General features: G+C 40.7%; 1 protein-coding gene across 4 annotated transcripts in view; it reads right to left on the minus strand.

The window, feature by feature from the left end:
* Positions 1–17,994, minus strand: part of FANCM (FA complementation group M) — a 71,201-nt gene that overhangs the window by 19,601 nt on the left and 33,606 nt on the right. For all 4 annotated transcript variants that reach the window (XR_003991269.1, XR_003991270.1, XM_030484937.1 and 1 more), the window contains exons 9-13: positions 15,659–15,852; positions 14,788–14,994; positions 12,153–12,387; positions 5,771–5,928; positions 5,187–5,339 (exon numbers count right to left, since the gene is read on the minus strand). Coding sequence is in view for 2 of the 4 variants with exons in the window: in XM_030484937.1 (XP_030340797.1) it covers positions 5,187–5,339; positions 5,771–5,928; positions 12,153–12,387; positions 14,788–14,994; positions 15,659–15,852 (947 nt within the window). In the remaining 2 variants the exon portion in view is untranslated. The remainder of the gene's footprint in view (positions 1–5,186; positions 5,340–5,770; positions 5,929–12,152; positions 12,388–14,787; positions 14,995–15,658; positions 15,853–17,994) is intronic.

Here is a 17,994-nt window from a genome sequence, read left to right on the forward strand (position 1 = left end):
GTCTTACACTGAACTGCTCATGAAAAGACAGTGGCAAAAAACATGTGGAGCCAGTATTATACAGCCCTATACTTGCAAATACATGCAGATCTGGACATGGACCTGTTAGATTGAGACCAGAGGAGCCCATAAAGACACTCAGAGGGCTGGAGTACATCTCTTACAGAGAGAGGCTGAGACCTGAGGTTGTTCAGCCTGGAGAAGGCTCTGAGGAGACCTTAAAGCAGCTTCCAGTACCTAAAGGGGCCAATAAGAAAGCTGGAGAGGGACTTTTGGCAAGGGCATATATGGATAGGACAAAGGGCAATAGATTTAAACTGAATGAAGGGAGATTTAGATTAGATATATGGAAGTTTTTCCCTGTGAGGGTGGTGAGGCACTGGCACAGGGTGCCCAGAGAAGCTGTGGCTGCCCCATCCCTGGCAGTGTTCAAGGCCAGGTTGGACGGGGCTTGGAGCAACCTTGGCGTAGTGGAAGGTGTCCCTGCCCATGGCAGGGGGGTTGCAACTACATGATCTCCAAGATCCATTCAAATCCAAACTATTCTGTGATTCCATGATCTTTCTGTCAGGGGAACTTCACCCTCGCAGTTACTCACACCTATATCAAACTTAGGAATACAGTTGAGACATACCCACCTACATAAACATGTCTTAGTAGGTGTGTAAAAGTCAAAACGTTACATACAAAACTCTAAGTTCCGTTAATTTTGCTCTACTTTCGCATTTTTAATTAATATTTTCTTCTAAGAACAAGTACTCTACGGTACGAAAAAGAATCAATGTAGTAGTTACTGTTAAAGTAAACCATCCATGCCTCCCCGTAGGTCCAGCTATGGGGCACAATCAGGTTTTGGCAAAGGTTGTTTAATTTTTGAAAGATCCTGATGTGAACAATTTTATATGCATTAGTGTGGGAATACTATATCATAGGGAAAAATTAAAAGTGTGAAATCAGAATGCTACATGAATGTTTTATTTCTTCTAAGATTAAAGTACAAACTTCAAAACAAACTAGTAAGAAAACATTCCAGTCTTCACGAGAATATCCCAACAAGCATGCAGAACACATAGGGATCAAGAACTTGAGACTGGCTTTTATGAAGATGTAACCAGCTTTGTGGGCAACAGAAGTGCAGTGGATGTTGTTCACCTTGACGTTAGCAAAGCTTCTGGCACAATCTCCTAGCTAAACTCATGAGATGTGGTTGAGTAAGTGGACAACTGGCTGGACCTCTGTGATTAAAGTGGTTTGAGGACTGGTATTAAGTCCAGCCAGTGGCTGGCTGCTAGGAGTGTTTCTCAGAGGTTTTGAGTGCTTAACCTTTTTATTACTTACACCGATTATAGTATAAAGTGCACCTTCAGTAAGTTTGCAGATATCAGGCAAGGGGAAGCATGGCTGAGGACAGGGCTGAGGTCCAGAGGGTCCTCAGCAGAAAGACAGAAACCTCACAACAGGAAAACCGAGACAGCAGTATGCCGTTGCGGCAACAAAGATGATCACACCCAGGCTCCATTAGTAAGACAGTTGCCAGCAGGGCAAGGGTAGGGATTATTCTCCTCTGTTCATCATTTCTGAGACCATATCTGGAGTGCTTAGTCTCGGTTTGGGCTCTTCGTACAGTTGGACAGAGCCTTGGGCGACATGGTCTAGGGTGGGGCGTCCCTGCTCGTGGCAGGGGATTAGAACTAGATGAACTTAAGGTCCTTTCCAACCCTAAACATTCTGTGATTCTATGAAATATCCTCGACTGGATCAAGTCCAGCAGAAGTAGCCAAAACTGTCACAGGGCTGGAGCATGAGGATGTCCAAGGAAGACAAAGGACCTCTGTTCAGTCATAAGAAGAGAGGATCTTCTTACCATCTTCATCTCATTTAAGAGCAGAGGGAAGGCAGAGCCAGACTTCCCAGAGGCATGCTGAGGCCAGAGGTAATGCACACAACACAAAACAAGAGAAATTTCCATTAGATATTAGGAGAAATTTTTCCACCGTGTGGGTGATCAAATGCTGACCCAGGGGTCCAGAGAAGTGGTGGGATTCCAGCCCTGGAGATCCCAAAGGCTTGATTTGTCAAGGCCGCAGCTGCTTGATCTACATAGGCCCTGGACTGGACCATAGCTCCACAGGTCCAAACTGAACTGCTCTGTGATAATAGTGATGGCCCTCAAACAGCATTCATAACAGAAATGATTTAGAACAGAGATTTATTTTTTTTTTAAAGAAGATATTTTACAATGAACATTTCTATGGTCTGATTCAGTCTATAATTATACTCATTTTTCTCTGTATGCTTTTTCTGATTCACCAGAATTGAAGCTGTAGGAAGACTGAATTAAGAGAAGACTGGTAGTAACAGGAAACCAAAACCACGTCCCCACACTTGCATACTGCTCATGCTCTCCCATTAGTAGTATGCAAGATTATGCTCTGCCAAATTACAGGGCAACAAGTTTTTGCTGGTGTAATCTATATGATGAGTAAGGACTGCCACTACATAGTGACTGCTCCAAGGCAATTCCACTGTAAAAATAGCATACATCATTCACTTTCATTCCCTTTGGTGCATTTCAGTGGGAACATATCCTGTCTTGGGAAGACTGTCTGTGCCTTTCCAAGAAGTCAAGGATGACTTAAGAAAATACTAATAACATTTGCATACAAGAAATCCCTGTCAGTGCTGATAAAATAGATGAAGACACGTTGCATCTTTGGTTTTTGTGAAACAATTATGGCGAAGCTTTGATGCCCTTGCACCTTGACAATTTGATTTAGATTAGAAAGAAGCCAACAACTGAAGTTTGAAAACTGGGTGTCAGTGTTGATTACAGCTTCTATCATGTCAACCTTGCCAGATTACTGCTCTGTTTTTCCCTGGAAGAATTCAACAGGGTGATGTATCATATGGTAACCTCTCCTATTCAGTGGAGTCATTACAAGGTGATTTTAGTATGCCAGTGACATCCAATTATGATTTCTCTAACTGATGAAAAAGTTCAGCATCTCCACCTATGACTAGTTAAGACAGACCAGAGAAAGCTGGCAGGAAATCAATCGAGATAATGCCTGAAACTCTGAGCTGGGAGGCAGCGGAACAAAATAACAGGCAGTCCCAGCCTTTCGACTGTGAGAGCATTACCTACAGTGTATCACAATTAAGTTGACATACAGCTGTTAAATTAGAAATAGTGAAAGGCAACTTGTCATCAATTAATAGCTGTATCCCTTCTGTTCTGACACAGATCTTCCAGCAGTTTGCATTGCTGTTGGCAAGCTCTCTGCAGCACTGCAGCAGGCTGTAGGCAGGACTGCTCTGCAGTACTCAGCGTGAGAGCTTGTGTGCTACCGTGGCATATCAGCAGGAATTCTGAGCAAAGAGCTACACCAAGAACACAGCACCAACACGTCCTGCTTGTGCTCGCTGGCCATCATCAAAGCTAAGCAAAACGTAAAGTGATGACCGCAGTATGAAAAGCCATAGTTTTGGGCCTCCCCGCAGTTTTGGGATGGGGCAACCTCTCTATTCACAGCACAGTAGAGAGCAGAGGTAGGTGAGCTGGGCTGTCTCATTCCCATGAGGGACAGTAGGCAGACCTTCCTCTGTAAAAGTTCTGCAAATGTTTACTTGTGAGAGTAAGCATTTGATGTTCTGCTTTGCTTATAATTAATGGCACTTACTTTGGCAGACTTTGGGGGAGAAGACTGAAGACTTGCCTGGTGACTAACATACTTGCTCTGTAAATTATTTTAAGGGTGACAGATTTTGGTTTAGCATCTACAACTTCGAAGGTGCTTGGGAACCTGAACAGACTTCTGATATTAATGCAGTTTCACAAAAGGAACTTAAAATCATAAATACTTCAAGTGCCCAATTTGCTGGTGGGGAAGGAAATCCTCAATTTGAAGGGCAATTCTATATTTTGTAATGATCTCTTTACCTCTTGACTTCTTTCAGTTCTCCATTGCTGAACTATCCCCAAAGTCCTCTCTCTGGCAGTATGTTCTTGACCCTAGCTTGGGAACACAGACTCTCACAGAAGTCAAGAATGCCATTGTTCTGTGATGAAGCAGACAAGCTTATCTTAGCTCTGAAAGTTTTATTTACAACCTTTCCTTAATACACTTCCCTACTGAGGAGTAGAACTACAATGTCACCATTCTCCTCCTTGATTAGTCTCATTATTCAGGAAATTGGCAGCTTAGCAACAGGTTGTAATGACCTAGAAAACTTCTATGCACTAAAAAGAGGTATTTGTGGCACATAGAAGAGACAAACTGGAGAACAAAAAAGAGGGTGGTGAACAACTGAAGTCTTCAGGCACTGTCAACAGATCCAACCTCTACACACATTTTCTTGTCTGTATCTTTCACTACAAAGGCATATCTGCTATCTGTAACTGTTAGTAAACAAAATTCTCATCTTCCACATGGTTTTCATCCATGTTTGTTTGACTGCCCTCCTTTTATCCTTTAATTCTTAGAAGCAATTAGGTTTTTAACTAAAGCAATTAGGTTTTTAACTAAATTAGTTTTTAACTAATGTTAAAAACTAATGTTTTTAACAGGAAAATGTTACCTGCTTTAAGAAAAAGGGTACACAGAATAAAAAGAACTTTGTATGATACCAGTCAAAAGAAAAAAATACCTTTTCTGTGCCACAAGCAAAACCAGATATAGAGAATCTGATCTCAGAAACAAAAAGCATCAAACCACAACTACCTTCAAACATACAAGACATTCCTGAAATATTTTTATGGGGTGCATTTGATGTAGATACACGATACAAAATTATTTCCAATTCCTATTACACTCTGGAATAGTTTTAATAGTCTTGGTGACTTTGCCCCTTGACATATGTAGTTCTTGTATTTAATGGTTTTTTGTAAGAAATTGATACTTGGATCCATTAAAGAAAGAATGATGTGGGGTTTTTACTGTGTGGGGAAACACTGTTTTGAAACAATATCTGTGGAAAAAATTAGGAATAACAGAATATCAGTGGGAGGTATTTTAAACCAAAAATAAATACAGATTATTCACTTGTCAATGACTTAGCCCCACACAAACACTTCCCCACTTTTTGTTTCAGCTGACTAGACAGAACTAGAGCATTCATCTTTTAAATATTCTAATTGTGCATTAAATACTTGCACGTTTACAGCCAGCCAGATGTAAACCCCTTACCTGTTCATGTCTCATCAGTTCTATCATTTCCATAACACTGATAAAATGGTAACAACGATCTGAGTGATCAACCACAGATGTAGGAAAAGGACGACTCTGCCAAATTCTCCATTCAGATAAGGAAAGTTCATGCGTAGCCTCCTCTTTGTGCTTCTGCAGTTTGAAATTAAGATGGGTTAGGAGATTTTAATCAGGAAATTTTTTAGCAAAGCTATTTCCATTTCTCTGAATCAGAAAAGAGCTTGTAAAGCTTGAGGTTTTCTTTCAGTAACTCTTTCACAGTATGAAAAAGTTTTGATACAATACCATCATGAATACAGCATCCTGCATGAACTTCATAGAAACACGAGCAAAAGTTTAATGGATACTGAAAGATTTCTTAATTATTTTTTTTTAATTTACAGATTTAACCTCAAAACTCCATTTCAAACATCTTTATCATAAATGCTTCACCTCAAAAATTTACACATAATTCTCAAAATTGCATTTTAATGTAGACCTCCTTCAGCTTCAGAGTTGTCTGTTACTTAAGGTATCCTTTAAGCTTCATGTCAAAGGAAACATTACATTTCAATTAAACTCACTGATATTTCTTCCAGGTTTTCTAAGGTTTCAAACTGAACTTGAGGTAATATTGGTTCCTTTATTCCATCACTTTCCTTAATCCTGTAAAGTCTATCCCATATTTCAAATTCTTCAGATGACAGAGACCAATTCTCATGACAGTGCATTTGCTTTTGGCCTATGGGGAGAAAAATAACAAAAGGAAAATGTTACCTGCTTTAAGAAAAAGGTACACAGAATAAAAAGAACTTTGTATGATACCAGTCAAAAGAAAAAAATACCTTTTCTGTGCCACAAGCAAAACCAGATATAGAGAATATGATGTCAGAAACAAGTATCAAAAGTGTTGCATGTTTTATGTGTTATAATTATGGATAAACCTACCTATTAAATGATTGTTTTGGGGGCAGGCATCATATAAACAAAGATCTAGACAGACAGATATAAATAGATAAATCAAATACCTCTAGGCCCTGAAGACGATACAGCAAACAGGTAAAACACATAGCTTGAATTTCTAAATATGTGTCTCAGAGACCTTGGGGAATAAACAGCTTTTTTTTTTTTTTTTTTTTTTAAGGTGTTTTCTAAATGCAAGAAAGCGACATTAATTTGTTGTGGCAAAAATATTTGTTAGTCATTAGGACAGAAACAAAAGTAGTACCAGAATTCCCCACGAGCAGGGAAAGAAAAAAATATTCTCCTGAGTTTTATTTAGACTCATAAGTGCAAGTGGGAAGTATAGATAAAAACAAGATAAGTGATCATATGGCAGCTGCAGACAAGGCTCACAGCAAGTACACTCCAATGATGACAAGGAAATGAAGTTATTTTTGGCAGTCTCACAACAAGCCTTGATACCACCATTATCCAAAAAATGCCAAATCCCTCAGAATAGCCATCAGCGTGAATAGCAAGGGAACATTCAAAGAATCAGTGTTAAGAGCATGTTAAGAATGTGACTGCATTCAGCCCAGATGTATGAAGCTTGGAGAAAAATAATGAAGTGAATTTAACAATAACTCTGCAGACAGGACTTGGGACCAATCTCAAGCCAACACCCTATTCTGAATTACTGCCATGTAAAAGGAATCCGCCTGTACCTCTCAATCCTCTAAAGTTACAATTGCCAAAGACTGTGTCTCCACAGGATAGTATGACAACGTTTATTAGAGACTCAAAACCAGAACCCTGACAGTTCAGAGTGGTAGGTTTAAGTCCTGTTCAGAAAAAGTCTTTCACAGCTGGAAAAAACTAACCAACACTGAAGTTCTATTAAGGTCATCATTAAAAATCAAAACAAAACAAAACCAAACACTAAAAAAAAAAACAAACCCAGAAGATCAATATTGCTACTAAAATAATTTTGACTGATGTCTAGGAGATGGTACACTCCTTTACAACTAACACACTGTTCAAGGACGCGATAGAGGAAAAAAGAGACATGAAGAAAATCAAAATTAAGAACACTTATCAGAAAAGCGTATCTCCCAGCCTTTCCTATTGTTTGTTAGAACAGTCAAGTATTAGGTCTGCTCCAGCAGTTAATATTCAGCACCCACACACCAAGACAGAATATGTCAATCTTGGATTAGCCTGGAAATCTGGACAGTATTGCCTGGACAAGGTAGAAAGTAAAGGCCTGAAAAAGTCCTCAATTGTAACCAAAACCTAACACCCTTGGCCAGTTCAAAGTGATTTCTGCTGCCTCACTTAAGACTTATCTTCACAACCAAGAAGCAAAAAGATGGCCTACCAAGCAACCAACAATGTATTTTCAAACAGCAAATTTTTAGATAGGAAAAACGGACAGCAGAAGAAAAACTCTGCAGACAAGCAGATCTGGTTTGGGTTCTCTCTTGCTCTTAAGGACAGACGATAGTCCAGACAGTGTATCAGAACTTTCCCAAACAGCTCAGGTGGTGAACTGCTGCCATTCAGACACGTTCAAGGAAACACCAAGAACAACAGATAGCTTCAGTTCTCTGTGTTCTCTGTTCCTGCTCTAGAGGACAAGAACTTTTGACAAAGACAAGGGGATCCTACGATAGCCACAGTGCAACACTATAGAAGCATGAATGCCTCCAGCAGCTGGCAAAATTCAGTAACAGGTATTTCTCGAAAGCTCTGGGCTTTCTGCTTCTGTTTCTGAGCCAAACAAGTATTTCTGGCTGTCAAGAAAACAGACTCTGTACATGAAGAAAGCACAACAGATCTCCCTGAGGGGAGTGGAAAGGAATCCCCCTGGTTGGTAAAGCAGATAAGCAATGTGGTACAGCAGGTTAATGCCTAAATTACAGGTTGCTCAACTTCTCCTTTCATTAGAAACAATAATTTCTTATAGTGCACGGAAAGATACCTGACTGAAGAAAGCAAGCAGGGACTGAAGTCTACTTTCAAACTCTTTTTCAGTCATACAACCTAGTTGCTGTTATACACGGAGGGAAACTGAAGCAGATCTCACACTGAAGGAAAATGACCTTCAAGCAAACTATTCTGCAAATTCTCACTTCTACATTTTAACATTTTTAACCCTCTCCATTGTTGTTCTACTCAGATGAGGAAACACGTCATAAGGTCTGACAGGACCGAGGTTGTACATCAGGTGAAACCTAACAAAAATGAAAAGAGACAGGGACCAGAGACTGGCAGAGAACTTACAGTAACGTTAGAGATGATTATCCAGACTTCCAGCACTTTCACCTTTTCAATTATATTGTGAGATTGTTATTCTCATTTTATAAAGTAAGAAAAGATGACCATAAAAACCATGAGCTGTCTCCAAAGGTATTTGTCCAGAGATTTTTCCTCCAGTGAATACAAGCCATTTTAAGCACAAAAATATTCTTTCTCAAGTGCATTTTGATTTTACTGCACTTACTAAATATGCTCAATTTCAGCAAGCTCTTTAGAAAAACAAAGAGAGAAAAGAATCTCCGTTTAGAAGAAACAATGTAAGAGGACTGCCGAGTAACGGGATTTTTGCTCTTGTTGCTGTACTCTTTGCAGAAAAGCTCCTATTAGTGAAGAACACACTGGATTAGTGATGGGGCAAGACAAGAATAATGTGTCCTTCTGGTACTGACAAGCAGATACAATTTATGAAAGAGGTTTTGAAGTGGAAGGACAGTGTACAATTAAAAGAAAATAAATTCAAATCAAGAAAAACAGGAGATATTTAACTAGAACAGAGGAAAACCACTTGAAATTGCTACAATACTTCTGCCCATGGTACTACAGTATCTGTGCAGATGTATTCTCTCATGGACAAACCTGAAGAGCAGCTGAACCACAGCTGAACAAGTGAAATGTAAGACAGCATAAATAAAAACATACACAGCTTATTCAGTACCGCTAATTTCTTCAACTTTCTAATGTGGAAGAGGGCACTGAAATAAGGAGAAAAGAAAAGCTGGAAAAAAAAAGAAATAGAGGCCTTTCTCTTTTTGAGATTTATCTCAATTATCATTAAAATCAGAAACAGACACTTCCTTCACACAGTAATGAAGGGGACTTCAACACAAAGCTGGTGCATAATGATTTGCACTCATGTAACACATGTTTGCAAGATGCGCAGTTGATCAGGTTCACCTTTGGCAGCTGACAGATCTCCACAGACAATATGCGCTTCAGCTGTGGCAGCTGCCAACCTCTTTCACACAAAAGGAAACCGGTAGTTACAGCCTTGGAAATGCTCAGCAGGAAACATGCTCAGCGTATTATTTTCTTTATGCACCTACTGCGTCTCATTTCTGTTTTCTAGGACAGGCTTATTTTAATTCCATGTTTTCCCTTGCTTGTTTTCTTGCAAGTTGTGTCTGTTTGTTCCATCACTGGTTTTCCTCACTGGCCTCCATCCGGGTTGTGCACAAAACCCAGATAAGCACGAAGGCACCAGAGGCATATCAGGAAACAGCATGGGCAGGACCATCATTACAACCATGCCACAGCTGTGTCTCCATGCATGCGTACTTACAAAGAACTTCGGCTGGGGATGGCAGAGACAGATTGACTTATTAACACTAATTCTTCCCCATTACATTTCTACCTTGCAAAACGGGAGCTATCATGAACCATTTCGGAGGCCAAAGCGGCAGCTGACTTTTTTCTGCATGATTTTGTAGCTTGCTTCCCCTTTCTATGTTGTGATCAGAAGCATTTAAAAAACAGGAACTCTAACTACTCAGATACCAAAATACGAAGTTTCCCAAGGCTTTCAGGAGTTTCAAGAGGTTGCTATTGGTCTTTACAGAAAGCACTTAACCAAAGAGATCTAGCATGTGGACTTAGAATCATAGAATCATAGAATCATAGAATCGTAAGGGTTGGAAAGGACCTTAAGATCATCTAGTTCCAACCCCCCTGCCATGGGCAGGGACACCTTGCCCTAAACCACGTGGTTCAAGGCTCTGTCCAACCTGGCCTTGAACACCGCCAGGGATGGAGCATCCACAACCTCGCTGGGCAACCCATTCCAGTGCTTCACCACCCTCACTGTAAAGAACTTCTTCCTTATATCTAGTCTAAACTTCCCCTGTTTAAGTTTGAACCCATTACCCCTTGTCCTACCACTACAGTCCCTAAGGAAGAGTCCCTCCCCAGCATCCTTGTAGACCCCCTTCAGATACTGGAAGGCTGCTATGAGGTCTCCACGCAGCCTTCTCTTCTCCAGGCTGGACAGCCCCAACTCTCTCAGCCTGTCTTCATACGGGAGGTGCTCCAGCCCTCTTATCATCCTCGTGGCCCTCCTCTGGACTCGCTCCAACAGCTCCATGTCCTTTTTATGTTGAGGACACCAGAACTGTACACAGTACTCCAAGTGAGGTCTCACGAGAGCAGAGTAGAGGGGCAGGATCACCTCCTTCGACCTGCTGGTCACGCTTCTTTTGATGCAGCCCAGGATGCAGTTCGCTTTCTGGGCTGCAAGCGCACACTGCCGGCTCATGTTAAGCTTCTCGTCAACCAACACCCCCAAGTCCTTTTCTGCAGGGCTGCTCTGAATCTCTTCTCTGCCCAGCCTGTAGCAGTGCCTGGGATTGCCCCGACCCAGGTGTAGGACCTTACACTTGGCTTGGTTAAACTTCATAAGGTTGGCATCGGCCCACCTCACAAGCGTGTCAAGGTCCCTCTGGATGGCATCCCTTCCCTCCAGCGTATCAACCGAACCACACAGCTTGGTGTTATCGGCAAACTTGCTGAGGGCGCACTCAATCCCACTGTCCATGTCACCGACAAAGATGTTGAACAGCACCGGTCCCAACACCGATCCCTGAGGGACACCACTCGTTACAGGTTTCCAACTGGACATCGAGCCATTTACCACAACTCTTTGCGTGCGGCCATCGAGCCAGTTTTTTATCCACCGAGTGGTCCATCTATCAAATTGATGTCTCTCCAATTTAGAGACAAGGATGTCATGCGGGACAGTGTCGAATGCTTTGCACAAGTCCAGGTAGATGACGTCAACTGCTCCGCCGCTGTCCATCAGTTCCGTGGCTCCATCATAGAAGGCCACCAAATTGGTCAGGCAGGATCTCCCCTTAGTGAAGCCATGTTGGCTGTCACCAACCACCTCGTTGTTTTTCATGTGCCTTAGCATGTTTTCCAGGAGAAACTGTTCCAAGATTTTGCCAGGCACAGAGGTGAGACTGACTGGTCTGTAGTTCCCCGGGTCTTCCACCTTCCCCTTCTTGAAAAGCATTTGACTTCCAAGCATTTAAAAAATTTAGCTCTTTCCTCATATCTTGTAATTTTGTTCCATTTACTGAACATTTCAGCACCATGCAACTGCATCAACAAAAGAGCCATTTCTCTTTTTAGATTAATTTTCCTCCAAGGATGTGTGCCATTCATAAATACCCTACCCTTGATTTCTCCTTTTCCTCCCCTTAAAATCCTTTAGTTTTCAAGCATTTCTGTTTTATTGTAATTTACAAAGGTATACGACATACTTTCCTTGCATTAAAAAAAACCCAAACATTAACTGTTAAAGCCCATAACCAGATTTGGTATATAATTATCACTAAACATTTAAGTGACAATGAAACCACCTGACATAGGTATAGCAGAAGTCTTCAGAAGACATCATTAACATTTGCCTCTTCTGTGTGTAGCTGGAGTTTCTGACCTTCAGTCACTGACTCCATGAGAAGCTCAATGGAGAAAGATGAAACAAATGTCTGATTTGAAGTACAGGTATTTAAGGACTGAACTGTTATTTGAGAATGTTAAAGGATGAGGAATTGAAGCAGCAGCCAGCACAGTATCACAGTTGAAAGGCTACAGCTGACACAAATGGCATTTTTGCTAGAGAACCAAAACTCACGTGAGCACACAGGTTTGATATAATGACATGAGATAGCAGCTTACACAGTACTTAGGAAAGCATCATAATCCTCTTACCAGTGACACAGGAAAAGAGAGCAGATTTATGCTGGAGGGAACTAGATCTTCTCTCTTTGGAAAGCATTCTTAAATTGCTTGGTTCGTATTTTTCAGCAGTAATAAACATTTTATGCATCTTTGGATTTATGCCTTCTGGAATCATACGTGGGCTACGCTGGTAGAAATGAAGCATTTTGTTTCCTGAAATAGCTTTGTCGATGCTCCTTTTGTTAGACTGGCTTTGATTGTAAGTCTGTAAAAGAGAAGACAAATCACATGTTGTATGACTGTTTTTCCACATGACTTGAGCAAAAGCAAAAGAACACCCCAGTGTCTGTGGGGTATCTCATTACTTTATGTTCCCTCATCGAGATGGTTTTTGTTTTGATTTTGTTTGGGGTTTTTTTTGTTCATTTTTCTTCACTTCCCTAAACACAACTGAAATAAAATACAATGCAAGGCCCCAAGAGCCAACCATATTCCTTCTTCCATGAATATCATCAGTTAGGTCAGCATAACTGCTGGTTTAAGTTCTTGAACTTGAAGTTCAAGACCTGCTGGATGCCTCCGCATCCATGTGAATTATCATTGTTTTGTGCCTAGGAAAAACAATGAAAGCAAATGTACCAAGAAGCGAGGAAGTACCAAAGAACAGCAATTGTTCTTTAAGTTCCAAACAATACAAAGTATAAAACAACACACAGCTTTTCACACTCTGTAAATAGATCAAAAGTAGCCATAACACCTGAGAGAAAGGAAACACAGCCGTTGCCTGGGGGAACCTACACTCTGCATCAGATACAGGGATGATGTAAATTAGATTACATCAGAAACAAAGAAAGGAGGTCAAGGAAAAAAAAAAGGCATAAGATAATTTGTTAATGTCATATGTGCTCCCAATCCTTTCAGTTACACTCTATTTTTATTGCACAACAGAGAAACCAAGAAAAAGATGGAGAAACTAGGGGAAGAAACTGGTGCCCCCTCTGAAAGAGTGTCTCCCCGCACCACCCTGGGTTTTCTTGTCCTAATACTCTTGTCGGAGTCTCTGTGACAGGTCACCAATGGGGACAGCAAGCCCAGTTAGTCTGCCTAAGTGCTCAGAGTATGACAGTATGGCAGCTATGTTCTTTTGAGAGACGATCTTTGGAAGCCAGAATTAGAGGAAATGAACACAAGAAGATGCTCTCTGACTAAAACTAGGAAAGGTTAACAGCTAGCTCTAAGGAACCATGCCTCAGGCATTCCAATAGATGTCTTTTTAGTCCTAGAACAGGCAAAAAAGTTTTAAGGGGAAAAAAAAAATAAATGTATTACCCAATGCATTATTTAACAGAATTGCTACTGTGCTGTACAGAGACAGTATGTTTCATTTTCCTTTGTTTCAGGGAGTGTCAGCTGGGCCCTAGAGGAGCCTGAGAGGCTGTGAGGTCCCTGTGCCCCTGAGCCCTTCCCTTCCTACCAGTTCAAATCAGCAGCTAACAGCTCCCTTCCAGCCTGATGCACATGCAGCTGACCTGTCACAAGATGTTAAAACATCCGAATCAAATGCAGCACATCTTAGAATACAGCTGAGGTAGAAGGTTCATAAGCTGAGGGCTCAGGGAAGCCAGGGCATTAGCAGGGTGCAATCGCATGGTGCGTGGCTGAGACGCAGTGCACTTCCATGCAGGATGCCTGAACTGGGTGCAGAAACACAAGGGCCAGGGTGACAAACACTTCTGTAACAGAAATTCTTGTCAAGCCTCAAACTTCCAAACCTGCATTTGCCAAATTTTCCCAATAAAATTTCTTCAAAAGCTTTCTAATTGACTTGAAGTGGTTTGATTTAAAACAAACAAATTCTCATGAATTAATATGAGACCATTAATTACTTTGCAGCCAGAACAGTGAGGTACACTCTAAAAATGCCTTGCATTCAAACATGCACCACATGATGAATCTATAAAGATGGAGGTTCATATTCCTCTGCAACCACCCTCCCCAGACCGATGTCAGCAGGGACTGTCTTCCCTCCTCCTACCTAAAAACCCTGCCCTGCCTGCTTCCCTGGGTCAGGCTGCTGGATGAAGCTGGGCAGCAGCCTGGTACAGCTGAAGATCGGTTCCCCAGCTCACAACTCAAGGCTTAGACTTCCACTGGTACATTGACTTCCCAAGGGACAGCCTGCACTCAGAGATGATTAATTATACTCCAAGTCGAGAGCTGAGGTTCAGGAATTTAGCAAAAGTAGATTTCCACTTAAGCTGATCTCTTCAGACCTCAGACGCAAGTCTGCTACCACTAAGTACTTGTCTAAAAGCATAGTGTCGTCAGCAGTTCAGGGTGAGATGCTTCTAGCCCTCCCGTGCTCAGAGCTCATCCCTATCTCCTCCGCGTGTCGTGCTGCACCCTTGGCAAAATCCCTGTATTTCCGAGTTTCATTTTATCATTTACAAAATAAGTGTTACTAAGACCAAAGGCTTGAAGCTCTTTGCGTTGAGAAAGCATACATTTTTAGAATAGTGTGGACTATTACTTCCCTGTAGGGACAGTTAAAATGTTGCTAGGAGTGCTCAGGATTGCTGGGGGGTTAATGCACAGTGTAGATTTTCCTGGAACAGGCTAAAGACGCCACTTTGTTTTCCCAGTGAGAAGCAAGCTATGCACTCACCCGTTCCTCCCGCCCCTCGGCAAGGATGACCACAATCCTGCCTTGCCGCCTGCGCCCCGTTCGGCCCATCCTCTGCACGAGACGAATTGGGCTTTTCTGAGCGTCAAAGCAGATGATGAGATCAACTTCTCCGATGTCTAAGCCTTCTTCCCCAACACAGGTAGAGACCAGAGTGTTATACCCCCCTTCCCGAAAGTGTCTCACCACCTGAATAAATGATTAAAATTAGATTTAGCAGGTGAGCCAGAGAGCCTCTTATAGACACTTCGCAATATTTCTAGGTTCAGACAGAAGCTGAAAAAATTAACTTATATTTTAAAACTGCAAAACTTGGTCCATCTGGATTTCTTGCACACTGATGTTAACATCAACATATCAACTCTTCAGTTCTAAAATAAAGGAAAAGAAAAAGCACACCTTATTCTGACTCCAACCATGGCATCCTTCTAAAATCGCTCTTCCCAACTTTGCAATTAAATATTTTGGTTGGTTGTTTTTTATTTGGTTATTGGGTTATTTATTTTTTACTTTTCTAGATCAAAATTTAAGGATATATCTTATTTTTTTTTACCTACAAGAAAAAAAAAATAAATCCCCTAAGTAAGTATTTGAATATTTCTCTAGCTTCTCAAATATATGAAAGTTAGCAGTTCCTAATATAATGTAATATAGAAAGTATTTTTCATTCTACATTCTGTTCAGTGAGTATAATTTTGGAAACTCTGAAGGCAACTGAACTACACAGGAATTCATTAATGACTCTTTAAAGTTCAGTCACTGCCATACAATCTATATTGATACTCATGTAGTTATTTACACAATTCATACTCTCTATCACTATTTCCTAATACAAGTTTCATCTTTTCTTTACCTCAAGTTGTTCCTTCTGTGTGAAGCCTTTTGTGCTCTTGCCTGTGGAGTGGCCAACAAATGTCATCACTCGAACCACTGGATGGAGCCGGAAAAGCATTTCTGCAATTTCTTGCACACTGTCCCGAAATGATGAGAAGATCATCACTCTGGTACCCACAGCATCCACAGGTGGGCTTCCAGTTGTCACTTGGTCTATTGCATTTTAAAAAGCCAGAAAAGCATTTTTAGGCACAATTTTAAAACAATAACCACAAAACAGTAAGGACAGGTCATCCCACAAGCTACGCATTCAGAGCTCTCACCTCGCTTACTGGGAAGGTTTTGTCCAACTATACTGCATTCTGATTTTGTCAAATAAATTGACTTTAAAAGGAATTTCATTTGAAAAATATAATCAAAGTAAATAAATAAAAAAACCCCAGTAAAGAAAACTGACAATTAGGAGCCTCTCAGACTGCTCTGACCAACCCCCCAGAAAAGGCTCTGAGATACACCTGCTCAAACAATTCCTCTCTGGAATCAAAGCAGTATCACAATTTTGGAGAATTACACCAACTATGGTGAGAGTGTCTTATATCTGAAGCACCATTTCTAATGTTACTTTGAAAAGCTCAGCTTTGATGGCAAGTGTATTGAAGTTTAAGATACGTTCTTCCAAAGAGCCTACACTTTTAAATCCGCTACTTAACTGCCCATAGGTCAGCAATGCATAGGAATAAAACCACTGTTACCATTAGTTTAGGATACAGCATAGTGGAATATAAGAGATCTGCATCAACTTTCTATGATTTACTACAGCAAGTTTTCTCTAGTTCTACAGCTTAGGATCCTCATGACAGCAAAAACTTCCCTTACTGCAATATTCTGTTGGTTTTGAATGATCTGTCATCACAACTGATTATATCTCTCGCTACAAAAACTACTTTTCCCTTTTCAAAGAAAGGGGGGAAATAATTGTACTGATACACAGTTTCTTAGCAAGATGGTTTTGACCAAAACCATCTTTCTTATGCTATACCATCATGGATTTTGTCTTCTGGGTACTCAACTTTTTCTTTCTTCTTCTCTTTTAAACATATAAGGTATCTGCCTTCATGAGCACAAACAAAAGCTAAGCAACACACCAGTTTTGAGCAGTCAGCTTCTGTTTATCCTATCCAAATGCTAAAACAACAGACCCATTACTGCATGCTGCAAAGTCAAACCAGAGTATCTTACAAAGGGGAATCCCAAAAAGGATACAGTGAACAACTGAAATTGGCACAGCTTGCATGCCTTACTTAGACATAGCCCTGAGATGAAATCAAATAGATTTCCAGGGATAAAGGCCTCCTCTTTTACACAATTCTTCTAAAAACACCTTTATCTCATTGAAAGAAAGGTTAGACAAGGCATTAGCATTCTCAAGACCGAATGTAAGCTGTTTCCCTAAAATATAAAGAGCAGGCACTTGGTGCTTGACAACACAGTTCGATACTGTGCCTTTAATTCCAGTATCAAGCTGATTCTTGATGTTAAAGCATTAAGTGTAACAGACAAGTTTGTGTGTGTGTGTGTGTGTGTGTATATATATCTCTATCTTTCTGACCAACTATCAGAAATCCCGGTTTAGTTTTCAGTTGCGCATATCTACGTGCAGAAATGCTTTCAGTATCTCAATTCAAAAAGGAGAAGCTGAAACCATTTCTTTTTAAGATGAGCCCTCAATTCACAGGTTGATTATGAAGGTGGCCTCCTCTGGTCAAAATAATTTTCAGTCTTGAGGCTGACAGTCAAGGAGGTTAGACATGGGGATCTCCAGAGGTCCCTTCCAACTAGTCTGAATTACTCTATGATATTCTACTGCAGGCCATACGATATTCTACTGCAGGCCATACGGGAGTTCATCTGTCAAGTATAGAAACAAGTCCCCAGTGAAGGCCTAGAAATGAAATGGTGAATATGATTCAGTATTTTTAAGCTAGAAACCAGACAATTGTAACACTGATAGAATGTGTTCTGCATAATTTGCCATCCTGAGCAGACTGACAAGCTAAATATTCCAGAATAAGAGCAGGCTGGATATATCTTACTCACGTGAGTTCATATTATTCTCCTCTTCTAAATTTATTCTGAACAACATTTATTCTATACCTACTTTTAGCACATTCTTGTGACTTGAACAGCAATAATGCTCAGTAGCATCTGTCCCTGTACTGTAAAAGAAATGTTACATTACTGCTGTTACCTCCATGACCTTATTGAAATCCAGACTTAGAAAATTCAAGACATTAGCAGCCCATAATCAATCTGATACGTAATCCAGGTATGGAAGATTAGCTGGCAGAAGCTCAT

The sequence above is a fragment of the Strigops habroptila genome, chromosome 4 (genome assembly GCF_004027225.2).
Source record: "Strigops habroptila isolate Jane chromosome 4, bStrHab1.2.pri, whole genome shotgun sequence".
NCBI classification, from domain to species: domain Eukaryota; kingdom Metazoa; phylum Chordata; class Aves; order Psittaciformes; family Psittacidae; genus Strigops; species Strigops habroptila.